Raw genomic sequence first — 23756 nt, 5'->3', positions numbered from 1 at the left:
TTCATCGTTTAAGTCATGAAAACTGGTTCCTTCACAATGTCCACAGCTCTGAGGAAAGCGAGATAAGAAATCTGCTCTAGTATACTTACCCCCAGCAATGTGAAAGACTTCAAATTGATATTGAAGAAGTTTGCTGACCAGTCTCGTAATCCTTGGAGTACAACACTTACTAGGACCAGAAGACAAAATAGAAACTAAAGGCTTGTGATCAGTCAACAAATTGAAACGTCTTCCCCACACATAAGGTCAATATTTGTCTATAGTCCACAGACAAGCAAGAAGTTCCTTCTCAATTACGGAATACTGTGTTTCAGCACTCCTGAGCACTCTTGACGCAAATGCAACAGTATTTTCTACATTACCCTTCTGTTAAGTGAGAATGGCACCCAATCCCACCTGACTAGCATCTACAGTTATGCTGCATGTTAGATCTGGATCAAATGGAGAAAGAGCATCACTTTCTTTTAAAACATTCTTAACATCCTTAAACGCCTGATCACATTCCGCACACCACAAAAACCTTCTCGAGATCTTGAGTAGATTGCTAATAGGTCTAACTATTGATGCAAAATTAGGAATAAATCTAGAGTAGTATTCTAGAAGGCCTAATAAGGATTTGACTCCTGTCTTGTCTTTCGGCACTGGAGCTTCTAAAATAGCATCAATCAGACCTTGTCTGGGCTTAATACCCTCGTGAGATAACAAGTGTCCAAGATATTCTATCTCGGCACAAGAAAACTTGCACTTCTCAGTTTTAAGCACAACCCCACATTTCTTGAAAATTTCAAGCACATGTCTGATGATAGCATCATGCGAGTCGTTATCTTTAGCATAAATAAGCACATCGTCTTGAAAGACAATGACTCCTTCGACACCTCTTAACATGTTTTGCATAACCCTCTGGAACACTGACGCCGCGGAGGCTAACCCAAAAGGCATTCTCCGATACCTAAACGTACCAAGAGGGGACACAAACGCAGTTAAAGCACAAGAGTCAGGATGCAATTCTATTTGATGATAGGCACTAGCCAAATCTAGTTTGGAGAACACACAGGCACCTTTGATACACGTGAACAAGTCAGATATTCTGGGCAAAGGGTGGGAATCAACCCAGATCTCTTTGTTGAGAGACCTGAGGTCCACACATACACGCAGCTGCCCATCCCTTTTTCGGGCAACGACAAGAGATGACAACCAAAGAGAAGACTCTGTAGGCTCAATAATTCCTTTATCACAAAGTGATAGAAGTTCTTTGTTGAGATCTTCTCATATACTAAAGCGAACACCTCTGAGCTTATGCTTGACAGGGATAGCCCCATCTTTTACAATTATTTTATGTTTGAATCCTGCAATCTTACCCAGGTTGTTACTAAAAACAGAAGGAAATTCATTGTTCCACTTAGTACACTCTTCTTCATAGGTGACTAACATAACCTGCTCTTTAGTTCCTGGATTTAAGATCATGCCAAAAAGGCCCTGGTGAAACCACCCTAGAATGTTCAAGCCCTTCACCGCTACATACATTTTTCCCCTGATTTTCCTCCCTTTGAAGGTTAAGAAATCTTCAATGAAACCTAACAGATCAATTTTCCGTCCTTCGTAAGAAACGGGTGATCGATCAGGAGGAAATAATTCTCTATCCCCCCAAGTTTCATAAAATAGCTTCTGGGTTATCATTGTGATTCTGGCACCAGAATCCACAAGAAGATTAAGTTTCTTATCTCCCACTGCTATTTCGACGACTGGATCAACACAACATGAGGGGTCGCCAGTGAGAGGTATGGATGTTTCATGAACAGATCCTTCATCATGAACAACTGAAACAATTTCTCCCTCTGATTCATCAGCAGATTCAACAACACAAGCTATAGATTTCTTTTGAAATTTCTTTTTGAGGCAGACCGTTGCAAAGTGTCCCATTTTTTTGCAGTAATTACAAATTGAATTTATAGCAGGACATTTACCTCCCTTGGCATGAGATGCATTACCACAGCACAGACAAATATTGCTAGGTATAGACACATCAGATTTGCTATTTGGAGAATTCCTAGTGGTATTTCTACCAAATTTGCTCTTATCTTTCTTCACACCCCCAACAAAATTAACGCTGTCAACCGTTTTATCTTCAAGTTCCTTTAAAGAAGCTTGAGAGGTTTCAATACTTTTAGCAACTTTTATAGTTTCATCAAGAGAGGGATTGTCCATGGAAAGTAATTTCTGTCTAATATGTTTATCCTTACCATGGCATACAAACTGGTCACGAAAAAGCTGTTCAGTTTCAAATACACACACTGAAGCTAATTTTCTGAGAACAGAGATGTAACCATCGACATCTTCATTTTCAGTTTGCTTCCTCTTGAAAAATTTGTGCCTTAGTACAATCAAACTGGGTTGTTTGTCTAAGCGAATCTTAAGTTTTGAAACAGTCACCTGATAATCATTTAACTCTACACCATTGTCTGCTAAATCAGGTAGATGCTTAAATATTGACCTACCCTCGAATCCAAGAGAATGTAGTAATAGATATTTTTTCCTTTCTGGACGATATCTTAGTGCGCCAATTGCTCCTAAGTAAGTTTCGAAAGCATCGAACCAAACATCCCACTTAACAGAAGGTTCCCCTGGAGTTTCTAAAAATGCAGGAGGTGCATTTATTGATTGCATATTCGACATAGGCTTGGGTTAATTCTAAAACAAAAAAAAACAATGTACTGATGAAAGAGATAGCATTATGTTAAAACTTGAGTTCGAAAATATCAGTTGACCTTTTGTTAAAATTTCTGTAGAACATGGACTAATAATATTGATAAGCGTTGTGTAAAACTCTTTGATAGTGTAAAACTATATATATTCAGTGTACCGTATTTGAACTTCACAGTAATACACCTAAACCCTTTTTAAATGTTTGAAGAAAAAAAATAAAAATAATAATAATTAAAGTACCATAAAATAAACAATAATCAATGGTAATCAATAGTCATTGTGAATTCCGCTCAGAGGTTCCATGAAATTGCAGATATTCTAGATATAAGTCTATTTCTATGAAAAAAACAGGTCGTGGTTGCTAAAAATAGTCGTGGTTGGCAAAAGCAGTCCTCCTGGTTGGCAAAATCCGGTCGTGGTTGGCAAATGTTGATAGACAATAGTTGTCAAAGAAACTGAAAGAATTTCCGTGGATAAAGGCTTCTCGAATTATGTTAAATGATGAGAATTGTTTCAATGACGTGCATCCACAACGATGTTTGAGCGGTTGTGCTCATGCTCCGGTCAGAAACAGATCTTCGCACACATGTGCATGCATGCACGTGCGCATGCGCGTGCAAAATCCTCAATAAAGCAACAATGGACGGCTCGAGATCAGAAACAGATCTTCTCGCACATGCGCATGCATGCACGTGCGCATGCGTGTGCGAAATCCTCCGTAAAGAAACAATGGACGGCTCGAGAAAGAAACTCTGCACGCAATTTCCAAACATACATCAGCGCGCCGGTTTGCGAGCGGATTGTTGAAAAGTACTTTCACTGTTTTTGCTTGCCAAATAGATTTAAAAGGATCTTGAAGTCAACAAATATACCTTAAAAGTCTTATCCTTATTCAAAACGACTTTTACAAAAAAAAACGTAGCGCATTCTCTCCCATAAGCAATTCGCCATATAACGGACACAACATGGATCACTCACAATAAATCAGCTTGAAGATGTCTTTAAAAGCAGGAAAGTGAGTCAACAATCAGCTGTGTGTGAGGAAGACCATGGGTCATTTCATCGGCACATCAAGGAGTAGAAATACGGAGTTTTGAAATTGAAACAGGGATGATTTAGCCAAGATTGGAGTCGATGATATTGATTGAAGAAAGAAGCGATGTCCACACTACAGTTGTATAGGTGACGCAAATACTTCTTCAAAAGCAACAGGTAATTAGAAATTGATATTAGAAGAATTGATTTGATTGCTGAATTGACTTGATTGTAGATATTTGTGGGTTCTGCTGTGTAGTCAAATTGTCGCCAGATTTCTGTAGTAATTCACTCATGAACAGTTTTGTAGAAAGTTAATTTATTGATGTAGATAACTACACAGCTCTTGAACTGCCAACCACCTTCATCATCAGTTAGTCTCCTCCAGTTCAATCATAACATTCCAACTGTGACATAAGGAGGTGACATCACATAAACACATTCAGCTGGGAGGAGAAATAACTATCATGCTTAACATTGAACATAGAATATAACAGCTGTGCGTCTCTTTGCCTTGACATAAAGTCACTGCTATCAAGTGTATTCATGAAGGTGATACATCCAAACAAGATAAGGCTACAGCTGGTGGTAAAATGCTGATTTCAATATCAAAGGCCTGTTTAGTGATAATGACATAAATGAGCAGCTGACCGTAGCAGAATATGCTCTGCTCATGTTTCTCCATCTGACCTTATGTTCAATATACACAGATTTTCCTTAAAGCGTAGGCTTCTAAACCAAGCAGTAAACCGAGGATGAAGAGGATGGTGATGACAATAAAAATAATAATAAAAATAGCAATAGCAATAATATCATTGTGGTGAAGAGAAAAACTTCAACAGCGAGAACAATGATAACGAAGCCAATAATCATAAGAAAAATTAAAACAACAACCATTCATAGCAACAATAATAAAGTGATGGCTTCAGACTGAATAGGATTCCTCCTGTGTTAGCCAGGGATTATAACAATAGATATTCTTGAATAAGTAGGTAGTTCTAGGTTTATTAACAGCAGATAACAGGACAAGCATTGCATAGGCTCTGCCCTGCCACCTCCAGGTAAGACTTAAGTATCTAAATCAACTCAGGATACTATAAAAACCATCAGCAATGACCTATGACAGCGCATGACGTAATCTCTCTGTCGTGCCCTGCTGGTTGCTCTCGCCTCCTACCACCGTATGCCTGAATGTTCACCCACAGCACACGCTGTGCATGCGCCACACTAAGGATGGTTGTCTGCAGTCCTGAGAGTATGCAATTTTGAAAAAGCTATAGCACCGGGTTCAGTGCTGATTAACATTGGCAATAAAGAGGCGCAACTCTAAACACAACCACAAAAATACACAATATGTCAGACAATGTGAAAAATATATATTTTCTTTAATTTATATTGATCTTTATGTATTTTTTTGTACATGAACAAAGTATATGTATAAATTGAGTCAATTCATACATAATTCTCTTCTGAACATAAATAAATTTACAGTACAAATTTGAACACAATTTGATATGAGGTGAACAATTCAACAGTATATTGTATTTTCCACATTTCTCAGATATCAAAACACAATTTACAATAAAATTGAGAATCATATAGATAAAACACTGGTATTGATTTGAGGAATACCACCAACGCGTTTCGGCAAATGCCTTCTTCAGGATTTTCTTTACCAGTGAATACTAAAAAATGAAGAAAATATATATACAAATAACGATTGTCATCTAGAGTTTTATCACGCCAATACAATATACCTATAATATATATATACATAAAATATATAACTGATATTTCTGAAAAACGTTCTGAGAAATAATGAACCGAACAATACTATGTGTTACCAAAGTGAATTAGATAACAACACACTCTCTCTTCAAAAGAGATTTACACTACATAATCTGTCATAAAACTACGTAGTAAATTCATGAGATTGAAACAGAGGGGCAAAGATTAGAAAGCTTACTCAGATCATGTAGCTGTTTCCCTCAATATTTAACTTAAGATGTTATCTAACTACTTGTTAGATTATGTACCAAAACTGGTAACTCTATTCAATTTGTGACCACAAAAGGCTACTCATTTACTGTTGTCAAAATATCAGTGCTCTCTAGTATCAGCTAGGTATAAGTCTCTGTATTGCAACATAGGTAAGTTTATGAGATACCTTTTCATTAACTATGACATTATTTCTATGTTGACAAAGCTTGTCCAGATGTAAAGGCAAATTTGACGTGTTTGTTTTATCTGAAAATACAGAATACATTCTATAAAGAATCTCCTTTCTAAAGCTGTAAGATAAGCTATACAGTTTACAAGTATTACTGATCCTATTCGATATTACTTACTATATAACTGCTTTTTTCTCCTTCTTTTATTTTGGGTCTTGTATGTCTTATCTAATTCTAATGGTTCCAGATGTGTTATATTTATATATATATCTCTTCTAAAACAATATTAAGTTGTTAATTAAACTTCTTACATTGTCTTTACAATTTATTTATATCTATTCATGTAGGTTAAGCTGATTTTATGTATACCAACCTAACATAGGCAGGAGCTTGACAAATATGACTTTATTACTGTTTTCATCATTCCACAAATGATTGAAACTATATGATGAAATTGTTTTTTTTGGGATCCTGTACATAAAACAAGAAGAAATATAAAAAAAATCGTTAGTTATACCTATTTGGTTTTGTATTTAACTCTCTGTTTTTTCCCACCATAAAAATAACCAAAAATTAATTTAAATTAAATATACAGTCACCTAGAATTTCATGAACAGTCATTTCTTTCTTCTTTGGTAACTTTAATTATGTTATTTTAATCAGCTTTCGAACCCTCCACGGACTTATTTGTTTATTTCTGGACCACTGTGAACAAAAATTATATAGACGAGATAATACTCAAACCAAATTGTAAGTCACTCACTTATTAAAACCTAACCTTATATTTATCTTTATTTAATCAGGTGGTTTGCAATACCGCCATATCACTCTAAGTATCATTTGGTGTCATTACATTTCATCAGTATAGCAGATAATGCTTCGTAATTGTTGATTTCAAAATGTAAAGAGACAACGTATATCCAGTAAACTGTGTATTTTCAACAAAAAAGATGCTAACCTAATTAACCACTTGGCCAATACAATTTTCTTAGTTATAATCAAGCGTACGTAAGAATGGTGCGTGGTTTAGAGAAGATTGTGCACCTATTCCCCCGTAAGAATAGCTCTGACCGAGATCCTTATGATTATGCGCAACGGTTCCCGAATTATCCTGAGAGTATGCTCCATTCCTCTGCTTGTGACCCTGTGGCTCTCTGCTTACCGAGGGCAGTTTTCCATTTTCCATCGGTCTCCCGCATTGGGACTCTGGAAACCCATTGACGCGTTGGTCTAACTCAGTGACTCACTGTACCGCTAGTATAGTGACGAGACAGTGACAGACAGGGAAATAGCAAATCCCAACACACTTCACCACTGCCTGCGCAGAGAGACCGTGTGTAGCGCGTGACCGCTACTTTTGAAGAGTGCCGCAGGGGTTGGGCAAAAGTTATTACCAGGGTCGTCATTGGTAGCACTCTCCCACGCTACAAGACTGACGGCCTTGTGACCCACAGACTGAACACCCACCGCACTACTGACTATGGTGGCTGGCAACATGTTGCAGCAGGTGTTCTTGCAGACACTCACATACAAATGCTGCTGCGTTACTCCTGCGGGCGCGCTCTGGGCGATAAAGTTTGCAGGGCCGTCATTGGTATCGATTTCGCACACTACCAGATTGACGGCCCTGGGACCCAAACATGAAGGTACACTTTTTGTATCCTCTCAGGTGGTGCGTGCAGTGCGGTTGCACTTACACAAACTGGCGGCTGGCCAATACGGCCCAATCATGCAGCGCGACCGGCGATCCAGGGGGGGGCATGCGCCCCTCCTTGCCCCCCCCTTGTGGACGCCCATGTACAGTGCTGATACTACAAGTCAGCGGATACTAGAAGCTAACTTGGGGTGCTATTCCTGCAGTTAAATAAAGTAATCTATCAAGCGCCAAGAGGCCCACTGAGTGGTGCATGCTACTATAGATACGCAATTACCTAACATCAAAATATTCACACATGTTAAGATATCAGCATGGATACAGCTTCTTCTACTATGAGTAGCTCACTGTAGGGCTGCCTTAATCTTGGTGCCCCTTTCGTATAGGTTTAGGATTTCCATCCATTGGCTGTGCATGGATGTTTGTTTGTGCATGATTATTAGAGATTAGTTAAGTATCTGGTGTAGTAATGATTCATATTGGTTAAAGTGAAGGTGGCATGAGTTAGTTCCTTCTATACTATATAACACAATGCTATATGAGCCTCTCCTATTCTGTAACATGCTATACTATACTATACCTCTTTATGGTGTTAGTGTATGGGTGGGTGTACAGAGGACTGTGCTCTTTGTCTGTGGGGTGCTGGAGTCCATTGTCCATTGCCAAGTCTCTGCAGAATGTTTTCCTCGGCAGCAACGCTAGCTGGTCATTCGCTGGGATGCAATAGCGTGGGCCCGATTCATACAGGTACATTGGAAGTTTATAGTTCTATTGAATGGTAGAACAGTCAGCAGGCAGACGATTCTATCCACTTTAGGTTATTAATATTGTGAAGAGAAAGGCTTTGCAAAATGTCATAATGTACCTGGAGACACATTTTCACAACTTCCACGACCCCAAATCTCTGCACATGTATGCGAACTATAGACTGTACATTCAAGATCAAGGACAAGCCAGTATTAGCATATATACTATACTATTAGCGAGTAACGTTTATACTAGCCCTGATGTGTATTTGCAGAACTTCAACCCCAGGTCCACGCTTTGCTACAACCATAAATAATTCAACATATTATTTGCCTACCTAGCAGCTCCATTTCATAGACTGTCGATTTTAGGGACTGTAATTAATTTGGACACTAGGGTCAAATGTAACTTTGTTGTGTGCTTGTTTTTCAGAGACCTTCTTGAAATCTTTGCAAGACTACGATGTGGTGAACCCTGTGAAAGTCGATGACGCTTGGCAATTTGTTTCCTTCAGTTTACATCATCATTCTGTGAATGCGAGGACAAGAAGAGATGTTAGTACAAAGGACCCATTTGCTTACTACAAAATTAGATTCAAAGAGAACCACCTATTTTTCAATTTGACAGTAAATCAAAGATTCATTTCGGATAACTATATTCTGGAAAAGAGAGTGGGGAATCACAGCGTCACAACAATCAAGTCTCACGCGCCATCCTCATGCCACTTGCGTGGCACAGTGTGGCAGTCTAATGCTGGGAGTGGACCAGCTGCCATCAGTACCTGCAATGGACTGGTAAGTCAAACATTCTCTTCTACTTTCAAAATATGGATACAGGAGCTGTGTATGAACTTTGGCAAAGGCTGGTGGAATCTTTGTGTTTCAGGATGGGCTTGCTGGTAACATCAAGGTTAACTTTTGGTGAATTCAATAGGCGGAACAATAGCTTCTCCCACACTTCCAGGCTGAATTCTGAAAAGGTCACTTCATGTTTGGATATTGCTGGTTACAGGTCGCTGTTATTGATGGTAAAGGAAAAGGAAAACTTAGTTGCTTCGTTATCCCTTCTTTAAATCTTTGCCAACTTTGACGGAAACCATCTGGGATGACATTAGTCGAAGTGGGTATTGGCAATGGGCTACTGAACGTGACTGGTCAGATTATGTATCTAATGAACTGTAGGGAGAATACACTGAAGGTTGAGAATAAAATAATGTGTGTGTTTATATTAACCTAGATCTAGTTAATTCAGGTTTTACACGAAATTATATGTGACGTTGTATGTGACGTTGAACTAGGGCTACAAAGAAATATTTTATTCAGAAAATATGTAAATTCATTTGGAAAGTCAGACATGATGTGCTAAGTTTTAGGTTGGAAAAGGTTTATGTAGAATAGTAATAATGATATATATAGGGGTTTTAGAGAAATATGCTTTCTAGATATACATATGTTGGCCAATCTAAGTTGAGTAGTGCAGTAAATGTATTCAAGTTAACAACTATATTAAGATTTTTAAAGAATTTCGGTGCTATCACAAGTGACATGGGATTACTCGTTCAATATTGCCACAGACGAAATTATAGATATCACAGATGTCTGTATTTTGGACAATTGGAAATACTGCAGTTTTCTGAGCTTTCCTCTGATTACCCCCTGTGGAATGGTGATTTCCAATGGGTATCAGAAATACTGCACCCGACTACAACCGAAATTTCCCATTTATGGTTCTGACCAGTGCTGAACAAGCATTAAAAATGTAACCTTACACTTGTCTACTTTCTTTCAATGAATTATATCCACCATATTTCTTTACATATATAAGGTATAAGGAAAGACTTTAAACAATTAAAGAGTAAACACCCTTTTTCTGAATTTAAAATAAACACCAAATATGGCAAAGTGTATTTTAGAAACTAAGATTGAAAATGTGAGGAGAAAGAACTGCCTTTGGGGCCTGGTTGGTGCCACTGCGGCGTAAAGTTCAGGCATAGCTTCCATCTGATTCTGCAGTTCACAAGTGATTTGGATATATTAACTGTACTCTGCATTGTATTGTAATTAAGTTTATGTAGTGCCTCATACCCACTGCTTGGTGTCTAAGCAGTTTAGTGAACTGGTAGCGCACTTCGTCACGGCGGACTGGTTGTCTGGAACGGTATTGCACTTGTGAAGTGTTTTTTTTTACAACAGTGGTGTGTTATCATGTCTCGGGCCAGAGTTTAGCTGCTGGATCTGCAGCGACTTGGTCAGAGTGCTCTCCTGAAGCTAATGACACACTCCAACTGGGCTTCACCCAGGGAGGGGCCCTGCTTCAACGGGGTAGCCTAACGCAACAGGCTCCCACCCATCTTTAATTAGCCATAGAACCAGCTTGCCAAGGCCAGACCTATTTGCTTTCCCAATGCTTGTTACAAACGGCTTCCCAAACTAACCCAACATCTATTAGTTACCTGCCCTACCACGTCTGACCATTGTAAACTAGGTTCCAGGTCCATCATAGTAACTATTTTGCAGATGAAGCCCACCAAATGGACTCCAGATCAACAGCAGTGTGTTGTACTGTGCTCATTACACCCCGCGACACCACTGTCTAACAGGACGTCTAGTGCAAGTCATGATTCTGTCTCTAGAGTCAACCGTCAACCCGTTGTAAGCACACTCACTCTCTGCTGTAGCACCAATGAGTGGATTAGTTGCGGAGCACGCTATGGAAATGATTAAACACAGTTCTCTATTGGCTTTCAGCAATTCTGTGTGGGTACACTCTACTCTGATATTCCAAAATCAGTGGAACCCAGTTTCTGTGCCTGGGATTGTAAAACAAACATGAAACACAATTTTCCTTACAGCAGAGCTGCTGCGGAGTTTGTACAATACTGAGTTGTGACATCTGCAGTAAGCTTAGAGCACCCTAGATTAGTAAGTGTATAAATTGTACAGTAATATGCCCCCTGATATGGCCTATCCCAGAGAATATGTCCCAATGGCTAATAAAAGGAATTCTGTTTGGAAATCACATTAAAAAATAGTAGCAGTTGAATATGCTTCAGAGCAGAAATACAAAGAAGGCAAAACACGGTAACAAAATATATGCATACCAATGTATATTACTTTAATCGCATTTAAAAAAAATCTCCTGTATCTCAAATACAGTCTTTCAGTGTAGTGCTTCTGTCTGATAGGGATTCATTTGTGGTATAACAAGCGCAAGAGCTGGTGTCTCTACTATGATTAGCATCTGTGGTTGTGTGGTAGCTTAGCAATGGGCTTTGTGGATGAACAAAAGCAGCCAGATTATTGTTTTAGCATGTTTTGCAGAAAAACTTCCTTATAATAGGAGTATGTGGCTACTAGTATTCAATAAAAAGCATTCAATTTTTCGTGCAAGTGAAATTCCATTAATATTAAATAGATTTTGTTACAACTGTGTACAATAAAGATATTTGTTGTGTTGCGTTATGTTGTGGTAGTGATGTGCTGAGCATTTTTTTGTGCTATTGCATTTTAGTGCTTCATTATTGCATTGTGTTGTTCAGTCGTGGCCGGCATGGCTCATGGGTGGAGGAGCGGGCGCGGGTCATGTGAGGTGGGGGGACGGGCGAGTGGTCGCGAGGTAAGGGTGGTCTCGCAGGGAGTGGGGGTTTAAATAAAAAAAATTTAAAAACTTACTTTTCCCGGATCCCGCGTCATCACTGCTCGATCTGCTCATGCTTTCCTCCATTTGCAGCAACAGGCCTTCTCCCTCCCCTCCCCTAAGGCAATCACAACGCTGCAATGACAGTGTTGTGATTAGCTGGGACGCTGACCACACAGCCGTCTATAGGGAGGCCTTTTTCTCCATGTAGACTGCATGCAGCCTACATCTAGAAAAGGGAGAGTGCGCATGACTGGTTTGGTCGGCCCCAGAGGGCCGACCAAACAGTCAGCGCCCACAGCATTGGGCTAGCCACTCCTCCCCTGCCACCGAGCATACCTGTACCAATCAAACGGATGTATGATGTTACAACGCATGCTTTTACAACGCATGCTGTTACAACAAAATTTTTACAACGCAAATGCAGTGACAACGCAAGTCTTTACAACGCAAGTCTTTACATTGACTTGCACTAGATGGCGTGCTAACATTAAAAAAGTGTAATTTACTATTCTAACTCCAGTCCACGTAACAGTAGGGAAGGTGTTTGGATAGTAAACTACACTATTTTTAATGTTAGCACGCCATCTAGTGCAAGTCGATGTAAAGACTTGCGTTGTAATGGCATGCGTTGTCAATGCATTTGCGTTGTAACAGTTTCGTTGTAATGGTAGTGCGTTGTAAAAGTTGCGTTGTAAAGGTTGTTCCCCCAATCAAAGCCTTCTGCTTTCTCGCAGTGCGAGAAGCAGAAACATAAAATGGTATTTTTAGTACCATTTTATATTTCTGCTTCTCGCAGTGCGAGAAAGCAGTGGGGTGACGCTCCTCCACCCACATGGAGGAGCCGCCCCTGGTGTTGTTGTTCTGTTGTACTTTGGTTCTTGTGGTGTGTTCTATTTTTACATTGTGTCCAATTTTTGTAGTGTTATTTTGTTGTGTTTAGTTGATACTGTAACAGACTATCCTGTTTGGCGGAGGAGAATAACGTTCATGTCAGAATCACAATTTAGTTTTAGACCAGGAAAAAATGCAATTGATCAGTGTTTGAACCTGTATATGGTTATTAATAAATATACTGTAGGCCAATCCGAGTTAGTCCTTCTTGCCTTTATGCACCTTACGTCAGCCTTTGACAGTGTCAATTCGCAAATAGGGGTGGACCTGAATATTGTTTATTTCTTACAGGACCTGTATGCCAACACAACAGCGACGGTTAGATACACGAATTAATCCGCATGTACTAATAATTTAATAACAAGAAGGGACATTCGCCAAGGGTGCATATTTCTCTTTTTGTTATTCTCCCTATATATAAATGGGCTTGATCAGATGTTAGTGGCAGCTAAGGTAGATTGCCCTCATGTCGGTTCTCATCCGCTTCCGGTACTTCTGTACGTAGATGAAGCGGCCCTGATGTCAAGGACAGCCAAGGAGCCTACAAAGCCTTTTGAACTCCTTTGATGCTTTTATGAATAAGCTGCACTTGACAGTTAACCTTACTAAATCTTCTATAATGGTGTTGGGTCCCAACTCTACAAGATCTAAAACAATTAGAATGAATAAACATGTCTTCGCAAAAGTTAAGGCTTTTCCATATATGAGTGTGTTGTTCGATTCCAACGTGAGCTGGAAACTCCTAATCTCAGCAAAGAAAGAGGAGCTCATCAGGATTAATGCAGCTGTACTTAACTTCGCAACACAAATGGGGAGCAGACCTCTTAAGGCACTAGTCAAGATTTACCATGCCAAGTGTATTTCTCAGGCATCCTATGGAAGCAACATCTGGGGTTATGTGGCTCTCAATGAACTCCAGACTGAGGAAAATAAATTCCTCAGACACCTGCTGGATGTCCCCCAAAGTACATCAACTTTTTGTGCTCATGAGTAGTTGGGAAATAAGTACCTTAGTGACCAGTTAGCCCTTCACCCTTTGTTGGGATGGATTAGGGTAGGGACCAAGGAGAAACCAGAACCGGCTAATTCTGAAGGGCTGCTTGTCACTTGACCATGCCTTTAATATCCTCTAGATTAAGTAGAGTAGGGATTCATTCCAGGGAATGGGAAGGCTGAAGCTATTTCTTAACCCCAAGGGTATACAGAAGACTGCTTATAAGTGAGTGAGGGACCACTTTTTGGAATTAAATACACTGCTAAGATAGGCGGCCGAATTGCTAAAACCTACAGTCCGAAAGTATGTTATGTTACCTACGACCCAGGACATGGAGCCTTATATAGCATTGATGAAAATCAACAGGGAAAGATTTCTGCTCATTAGGTTTAGATTTAATTTAGTACATCTGTCATTAGCCTATCCTATAGGATGCTATGATCATAGGTCCCTGCATACATGTGGCTGCAGCAATAGGTCACGATGCATTTCATTATGTTTTGTAAATTTTGCACTGTGCCCAGGAGAGCTTTCTTCTTTTATTTATCTATAGTCTAATAAAGAGCTACAGCTACCCACAAAGTATGTCCCAGCGCTAATCAAGAGGGTAAGGTGACCTAGCTGCTGTTTAAAAGCCTTTATACTTAGAGATAGAGGCTTCTCACAAGGTCGTCCAGCTCTCCTGTTCTTACAGATGTTACCCGATGAGTTTATCCTTTTTCATGTTGCATGTTTTTTAAAAGCTGTCATGACACTCAGGAGTTACAGGAAGATTAATTATGCTTCTAATTTATAATGTATCTTTTTATGATTGTATTGTTTTTATGATAATGTTTTTATGATTCAGATGTATGTTTTTCTGGTTTTAAATGTAACTGAATAAAAGACATGTATTGATTGACACTGTAATTAGTCAGAGATGTCAACAATTATTGTCATATTTCCAGCCAAAAGCAACACATTCGTTTAAACAGCCATCTACGACTGTTAAGTGGTAAAATACAGCTGCTACATCTCATTAACTATGACACTAATCATCCCCAAACTGTGGTAGAGAGCAAAGACCATGGGCCGTACCACGTAAAGTGAGCGCTTACACTGGTCACTATATGCAATATGACTCTTAGTTTTTAAATTACTATCTCTTTTTACGTTTTTATATGTTTTGCAATATATATCATCACATTCTCTATACTATTTAACCTGTTTAATGTTATTTTATTTTCATTCCATTCATTCACATCTCATGGAAGATTTGTAAATTGTTTACATTCATCCATTCAGTGCTTAATTTACGCAGGTGCATGCCGGTACTCAGAACCAGCATTTAATTCTTAACACCAGCACGTGTTTATTACAGTCCACCACATGGTGGTGCTGTCTGTCTAGTTTTAAGCACAGAACATTAGCAGAGTGCTTAGCAATAAAATAAATATAGCCACTAATGATATATATTACCAGCGCGTCCAGGACCTTCCTACAACTTTTTTGGGGGTGAGTTGGAATAGTCCAAATGGTCGTATATGAAGTAGTGTGATTGCATATAGCAGCGCTGGTAGGGGCAGTGGGACGTGCAAGCTGTAATGGCCTTCTGAGGAAAAACCCTAGGCCCGGGCACCTTTTGTTCTGCAAATAAACCACGTCCATACTAATGTTGATCCATATGTTGTTACACGCGCCATCTTTATATGCATGCACTATTCTATTTTTACCATTTTGCACTTTACTCTGTTGAACTATCTGACGTTTTATGTGCTACATAGAACGTCAAATAAATAAAATAAAACCAAGTGGTGGGTTTTGAAAGTTATGTATCTAATCGTGACTGCTATTCTGGCCTTCGGTTTGAGCAAATGAAGGTTCAGGTGTATTGGAGTAATGTGGTAAGAAGTATTTGCTCTTGTAGTTTAATATGCTGTAACATGAATGATTGATTCCATTTGTATCAGTAAATACATGAGGGCAGTAAGAATAGAAATGCCTACAGCAATTTGAGGTAGAACATGGAATTGAACCATTGTTGTTCAGGTGTAATAAATGGTTTAATATTTTGAAGGAGGCTCGCGTTTGCAGGATTTAGAGATTTTGTAATTGTGCAGCAGCATCTTTAGGTTGGAAATCAGATTCTGGCCCATTTTGCATTGTTATTTTAAAACTGAATGAAATCAGAGCAATCTAGCCTGAGAGGACATGGGTGGCCCAGGTTTAAGATGTAAAATGTGTCTTGGAATTCTTTCAATTCTAGAATGCAACCACCAGTAGAGACCGACAGATGCATCAGTGTGTCCTCTAGATATTTCTTGATGCATGGTGTTCTAGTTGATTCCACTAGATCTTTGTGTATGTTACCATATGCAGTGATTTCTCTTTTCTCATATTGTTATCTACTTCAAAGCAGCTAGGAAGGCCCATTGAAAAAGGTTCTGTGCTTTCCATTCTAAAGAGAGTGTAATGAGCAAAACTCCATGGTCTACCATATTGAGTGCTATGGACCGATCAAATGTTAAACATATCATCAGCATCCAGAAGAAAGCTGCAAGAGCATTTCCTATTCCATGCTACATTTTCGTCTGAAACAAGATTAGTAGAATCTCAAAAGGTTGTGGTTCATCAGGTGGGCTTCTAATTGGTTATCGTAAGAACAATTGTTATTTGTTGTTGAGGATGTGGGTCCCACCCAAGTAATAATTTTCAAAATGTTGCAAGGTCAAACACATAGATTCCATATGTTAAATCTGGACTCAAGCCCCGGTAGCTATGGCAGAGAACAGACAGGCTTAATTTAGGAAAATGTGCAAAGTATTTAGCAACACTTTAAAAGTCAAACCACAACTCGATAAAAAAAACAGTTTCTACAAAAATAGAAACATTTAATAAAATAAATGACAATAAAAAGACAAAATCCAATAAGGGGAACCAGAGATAAGAATTTTTAAAATTTTAGGACAAAAATTGCTAACAAAAATTAAAACTCCAACTAGAAATCATTGCTTGCAGTTGACTAGGACCTAAGTGAAATTGCACGCCCATCCTGATGGAGTGCAGGTCCGATATGCCAATTGGGTCTTCCCGGTCAAAGTTTTTACTTTCTGACTTAGACTTTTGTTATGGGGATTGGAAGCCTCCTCTCGGACAAAGTTGAAGGCTTTATTCACCAAAGTCCTCTCCAAGTCAGATAGCTGCTGGACAATGTCCTGTTGAAGCCATTGGTTTTGGTAGGAAATGCTCTGAGCAGGGGAAATTCAAATTTCATATCCACTGAATTCCTCTTGTCAGGCAGATGCTGTTCATGCTTTTAGCTGGTGAAGATTTTCACCTTTGTACTTAGGGTCTGATTCAAAATTTGGCAGACAAGCTACTCCGTCACAGGCATGACGGATATCCTGTCCACCTTATTACAAGTACATTATAGCCTATGGCACTTGTAATAAGGCAGACAGGATATCCGTCAATATTTTGACAGAGTAACCCTTCTGCTGGAATCTAAATCAATCCCTTTGCTTTTTTTATGGAGCTACAAATGCTCCAGCTGGGCAAGCCTCAAGCTATATCCGACAAAGTTGCATTCAAATTGGACACCTTTGCCTCACAGGTCTGCTGACAGGCTGGAGGTCCTGGAAGTGCAAAATGATTCCTCTTAGCCACTTCCAAGGCTCCCAGTAGCCTCATGGACAGCAGTTAAGGGCCAGGACACACACCAGCAGAGGCCACCAGCTAAGCCTAGCCAACTTCCAGTTCTAACTGGTCCATTGGTCACTCTAGGAAAAAGTTATCTTGCAGCTTGGTTTATCACTGTAGCCAAAGAGGGGGTTGGCCAACTGATCATTAGAGCCCACTTCTTAGTCCTGGGTACAAGTAGGGGAAGTCTCAGCCCGTCAGATCTCCTCACAGGTTACAAACAGTGGGCCCAGTCACCTTCAGTTCTGCCAGAGGTCAAGAAATCATTTTGTTCAGCTGGGGGTGATTCCTGGACGCTCTCTGACCAATGGGCGAAATGTTTCCAATGGCGAATCTCCCCACGTTTGCAGCACTTCCTTCTTGCCTCACTACAAACTATCCCACAGTGCACCGTTTCAGTAAAATCCAACATGGCAAATTCCTTTTGCCCCTGGAAAGAGCTTGACGCATGCCTAGGGGTGCGTTTAAGGTAATGAGTAGTCCCCTCCCACTCAATGACTCTAAACTGTTTGTGGGGCCGGCTCCCTCCCCTACTGAAACTAAAGCCAGGAGGCAAAAGTATGTTTCGAGATCAAAAGTTCTTTCTCCACCAAGCTTTCCTTACAGCCAAACTATAAAAGTCTCTCCATGGTCCCTTTTAAGTTAGTGGATTTTTGAACACTCCTAAGCTGCCCTGCTGGGGTTAAGTTGGATCACACTCCTCCCTCAAGATATCCTGCCAGGCCATTGCCTCTTCTCTGAGAGCAGTATTTCACACCTCCTCAAAGCAACACTGACAGGTCAGCTGCAGAAGTACAATGCTAATTAGCCAGGAGGCATTTACAGGCAAGGAAAATTTTATTTTCCTGAATATTTATCAAACAATCCAATTTAGCCACTGAATTGGGTTTTACATAAATAGTAAAAACATTGGTTGAGCTGTCTCTGTAGCTTATCACAAACCAAATGTACAGATTTAACATATTAACTGTACTTTAGATTTGTCTTCATGAAACCAGCTATATCCCTAACAGTGAAAATAGTTTTTGGAGGATAGTCCATGTAGGAACATATACACATTCATGTTTTATATGTTCCACTTTTAAATAATACCAAGCACCCTACCTTGTGGGCTACAAGGTCTACTTAGGAGTGACTTACTTAACCGTTGGGGTCACTGCCTATCAAAAGTATATTTTGACAGGCCTGCCTGCAGGTTTAAAAGTTGTAGGTGTCAGGCTACAAATGTAGATCTGAAATCATGCTTTCCCTGTGAGCCTAATGAATGGCACAATAGGTGCTGCAATCCATTGATGACACTTAACTTTCTATGCCATTTATGTATTTTCTTAGACCACATACAGTGGCCTTATTTATGCCAAGTGGGGATTAGGCAATTTTACCATGTTTTAGGCATCAGAGAACAAAGCAAAACTCTTAAAACCATATGGTAGCTCCATTCCTCCTTACTTATTAAACCTCTCTCCGTCTCTCTCTCTCTCTCTCTCTCTCTCTCTCTCAATCATCTCATCTGCACTGAATACGGGCCAAATTTCTATAATATGTTAAAAAACGGTAGCTTCCAGTCCTCTGATTTCAGTAACGTCCTACCACACTTCACTGAAACGTGTAGCTTACTGCATCATTCTGTATTTTGGGATCTCGTATAGTTGATCATATCTTTTTATCTTGTAAGCATGAGTGTGGCCCGCTTGGCCCTCTCATAGTTACAATTACGTACAGTAAAACTTAAAGCCAGTCTGTTAAATTTTATTCTGTAGTCTGGGCTTTTGACTTCAGAGCGGAAAGCTTTAAACGAGTCCCCCATGGCGGCCTAGTCCATCCCTTGTTCAGCCCCACCAATAAGCTGACAGAGGCTTGTTGTTGTTGAACACTGACGAAGGACACTTTCCTCACTACTCCACCTAACATGGAGTCTAAAAGGCTAGACATTATAAGCAGGAATGCTTTTTCGGAAGCCAGTCTGCCTTTCTGCTCCGTGAATGTGGTTTCGCTTCTGGGTCTTACACTCACTCTTTTTAGGATAGGGCGAGTGAAATCCTTTCAGCTACTATGACTTATGAGTTTCAGAATTCCTTTGCCCATACAAGATAGGATGGCTAGGATGCAGCTAAATAAGTTCAAAGACCTGGACAGGGCACTAAAGATTCTGTGGCCTGGGCTGTGTGCATCAGGGCGGTTATCAACCAGCACACCTGGACTATGCAGCCTTGGTAATTGGCACGCTGACATTCACTTTATTAGCAATAATGTGGGCCACAGCACTTATTGTTTTACAAATTAAGTACTGCCTATTGAATGGTTATGCTTCATCAACGGGTTCGACATCTATCACTTAGAAGCATCAGAGAGTACATCTGTTTACTGGTTGTACAGTTTCCTTGTAATGGATTCCCTAGTTTCATCTAAGTTGAGTCCCTCAAGTCGACATTTATTTTATCCCTTTGTAAACCTCAGTCCTGCATTAAAATTGTGTGGGTGAGCTAAACATTTTTACTGGTGTTTCCCTATTACATGGTTAAAAACAGAAGTGTCTGGCAACAGGAAATGCTTCTCTTTTCTGTCACATGTATATTCCCTTGGAGAATGAAATCTGGACCTAGTCACAGAGCCATAAATTTGACCATCTGAAGCACAGGTGGATCTAGACCTTCCGTGGACACAATGTGGACCAGTGGGAACATGTCCAGATGTCCCGCATGGGGTCGCGTGATCACTGCGTGACATGTGTGGCATCTGGCTTTATTTTGGTTTTGAGAATGCACGGCTCTCTGGCCAAAGGGGTTTCATTGGGGCCAATCTCCTCAGACCATTGTTGTGTCACTGCCTATCTGTCGGATTAATCTAGGTTTTTCAATCACCCCCTCTTAAGTCTAGTTCAAAATGGAAAGTAGATTGTGCTCAGGATTTTACTGATGCCCAATGCAGCAGTGCCCTGACTCTCCTTCGTACCATCACTAGTAATGCTTGCTTCCGACTGATTCACTTTAACTTAATAGATAGAACGTATATCAACCCAGCCATGTTGCATAAAAAAACCACACTGGAGTACGAGAATGTCCTAAATGGCGCCAGAGGGAGGCCACGTATTGTCATCTGACATTTGACTGTTATGATAGCCGATTGCTAATTACTAAGTGCCAGGTGGACCTACATAATAACCCACAAACCTGCCTGTTAGGTAAAGGAGTTTGTATTTCTTATAATAAAATAAAAAGTAAGTTTATTCATTACACACTGCTACTGACACGTTGTCGGCTGGCAAATCATTGGTTAAGCCAGCAGGCCCTGGCAGTTACTAGCTGGAGAAAAGATGTTGGAGAGTGGTGCATAGCAAAAGAAATCAGGATGAAAATAGTGAAGCAGGATGATAAGCTGGAGGAAGACCTTGAGCTCTGGCAACTGCTGACATAAACAATGGAAGTTTTCACCAGATGAGCTCCCTCCTTGAATTGTATTAGACTCCCGCTCTGCATTATTAGTTGAGATGATATTTCCCTGGTACACCATTGAGGGATTCCTTTAATGTATAGGTACTAGGACTCCCCACATTATCGGACATTCAAAGAGTAATCTGGGAATTATCGGGATTGCCATGGAGTGATTGTTCCTGGTCGTTAGCTAGTCCTGTGCATGGTGAACCCTCACTAGAATTTCTTCAACCTGGAGATGGGAGGAGGAATGGAACTCCAGGAGGGGATTACTCCCAGACAGTGGATGATCCCATTCGCTGCATGCTTGGTTGGTGTTCCATTTACTGGTTTGGTTTAACATTAGCATCTCCCCTCCGAATGTCATAGTTGTAAATGTATTGATGTATGCTTGACATAACTTTGTATTGTATGGCATGAGTTATGTTGCACTTAAAACAACTCATAAAAGTCATTAGGAAAAAAAGTAAAGGCACCTTTCTTGCTTGTACTGTGAAAGGGAATGGAGGTAGAGACCAGTGCCAATTTGAAGAACAGGTGGCGGTAACAAACAAAAACGACTCTATGCTGCTTTTTAGTCTCCTCTCACTCTTTCCCTTCCATCTCCATATTCCCCTTTCACTATAAGATGTTTATTTTCTCCCTCCCTCTCTATCCAGCCTCTACCTCTAGGCATGCTATCCTTTCATACCTTTCCTCTCTTTCTAATTGACCTTCCCTTCCTCTCTCTCTTATGCACACCTCTTTGATTTGCATTCACATTCTTCAAATGTTTTCTTGATTCACCTTCATTTGTCCTTTCTCCCTTTTCTTTTACATCTAACACCCACAATCTCTTCTTTTATATTTGCCCCTCTCTCATTCTCTCCTATCCCAATGTAATCTGTTATGGTTGTAATCTGTTATGGTCACGGTGGTCATGTGCTGAGGATGGAACCGTTCCGTTCTCTGCACACAATCAGAAAATCCCTCTGCTGTTTATAGCAGAGGGATTTCTTTTGTTTGTTTTTTAGCCTCTGCAGCTGGGGAAGAGCTTCCTCAGCTACCCAAGACATTTATTTATTCAGTGTAATGACGATCGCCACACATGGCACGCTAACTTCATAAAAGGTAAAGTAAAATGAACTGATTAGCTCATTTCACTTTCACTGATTCGTTGCTCGCAGTGTTATCTTAGCCCCTGAGCACCAAAACACACCGGAGAGGTATTTTTGAAAAGGAAAGAATCCCCCCTTTCCAATGACACCCTTCGCTAGTTTTTACCTGCATGGGGATCGCTGCAGGAGGGCAATCTCCAAGCAGGGATCCATCACTAGACACCAGGGAGAGGGGAGTGACCCTTTGGAAAAGGACCTTTGCTTCCCTCCCACTCTCTTTGGCACATATTCAGTATTTTTCCCCCCCTTGGGAGACAGAAAGCCAACTAGGCACCAGGGATTATTATTGTTTTTTTATTACGTAGGGGTTGGGGCTGCCCAAAATGGGCATGTCAATGCTCCCAATCCCCAAACACAAATGGGACAGTCTTCCTGCCCCGCCTGGGGACAGATGTTTTCTTTTTATACCTGATCTGCCCCCGAGGGGGGTACAGAAAGCCCACTAGACCCCAGGTTTATTTTATTTTATAAAAGAGGTGTGGGGACTGACCACAGTGGGCAAGACCATGCCCCTACCCAAAGGAAATTGGGACTAAAGTCTTTCTGCCTCCCCTAATGTGCCCTTGGGGGGGCAGAAAGCTTACTAGGCACTTTCTTTTTCATAGTGTAGGGGTTGGACTGCCCAGAATGAGCATGCCTCTGCCCAGAATGGGCATGCCAATGTCCCCACTCTCCAGAAAAACAGTCTTTCATCCCCTGTGGGGGGCATATAGGGAGAAGAGCCCATGATCTGCCCCCCTGTGGGGGCAGAAAGACCACTAGGCACCAGGGGTTATTTTTGTCTTTGTGTAACCCCAGAATGGGCATACCAATGCCCCCGTAAAAAATAGACACAGCCTCTCCACGTCCCTGATGGTGGTTATTATACCTGATCTGCCCCCTCTAGGCACCTGGTATATGTTTATGGGCATATCAGGGAGTGGCCCCATAGGCAAGGGTTGCTCCCTTTTTTTTAGGCACACATTTTGCCCATTTCTACCCCTTTGGGGGCAGATCAGCAATAGTTTTAGACTCATATGCCCACAATGGTAGCAGAAAACTACTAGATACTAGGGAAAGTTTCAGTGTGTGTGTGTGTGAACTGGAGTTTGGGGATGGTCTGTCTATACTGGTGTTTGGCTGGCTGTGTGTGTACTGGCATTTTGCTGGCGGTGTATGTGAACTTGTGCTTGACTGGCGGTGTGTGTGGACTAGCGATTGGAGTCAGTGTGTGTAGACTGGTACTTGGTGACAGTGTTTATGGACTGCCGCTTGGCTGGCAGTGTGCATGGATTGGTGCTTGGCTGGTGGTGTGTGGACTGTTTTCTTACTCAAAATCCCCTGCGAACCCCAAATTTAACTAGAAAGCGTTATTTTCTCACATATCTGTCTGGGAAAATTATAGGGTCAACGCATCGGCACAAATTTATTACCAGCCAGCATTCCCATTGGTCTCTCAATAAAAATGATCGAAGGGCAAATCTGTTACGTTCTGCATATTTCCTAGAACAGAACTATGCAGATTGACACACCCTAAAGAGATTATCACTGTTCTCCCTTGTTACTCCAGCAAGGTGAAGATATTGCTAGCCAAAGAATAGCGTGCCAGTCACTGGGTAAAAATCTAGGTGAATGTCAGAATTACCTCAACAGGTTATCAATAGGGTGCCTATAGCT

At 40.6% G+C, this 23756-nt stretch overlaps 1 protein-coding gene and 1 long non-coding RNA gene across 2 annotated transcripts in view; one reads left to right on the top strand and one right to left on the bottom strand.

Moving 5' to 3' along the window:
- ADAMTS12 (ADAM metallopeptidase with thrombospondin type 1 motif 12) overlaps window positions 1–23756 on the top strand; it is a 4274824-nt gene that overhangs the window by 169888 nt on the left and 4081180 nt on the right. Inside the window, exon 2 of the mRNA XM_085630806.1 lies at window positions 8743–9104. Within this exon, the coding sequence (XP_085486932.1) occupies window positions 8743–9104 (362 nt within the window). The remainder of the gene's footprint in view (window positions 1–8742; window positions 9105–23756) is intronic.
- The window catches only part of LOC146864046 (uncharacterized), a 186705-nt gene that overhangs the window by 97809 nt on the left and 65140 nt on the right, over window positions 1–23756 (bottom strand). The window lies entirely within an intron of this gene.

This window comes from Triturus cristatus, chromosome 2_1 (genome assembly GCF_964204655.1).
Source record: "Triturus cristatus chromosome 2_1, aTriCri1.1, whole genome shotgun sequence".
NCBI classification, from domain to species: domain Eukaryota; kingdom Metazoa; phylum Chordata; class Amphibia; order Caudata; family Salamandridae; genus Triturus; species Triturus cristatus.
Note: the sequence above shows the minus strand (reverse complement) of the source record. Positions and strands in the feature narration are given on the sequence as shown.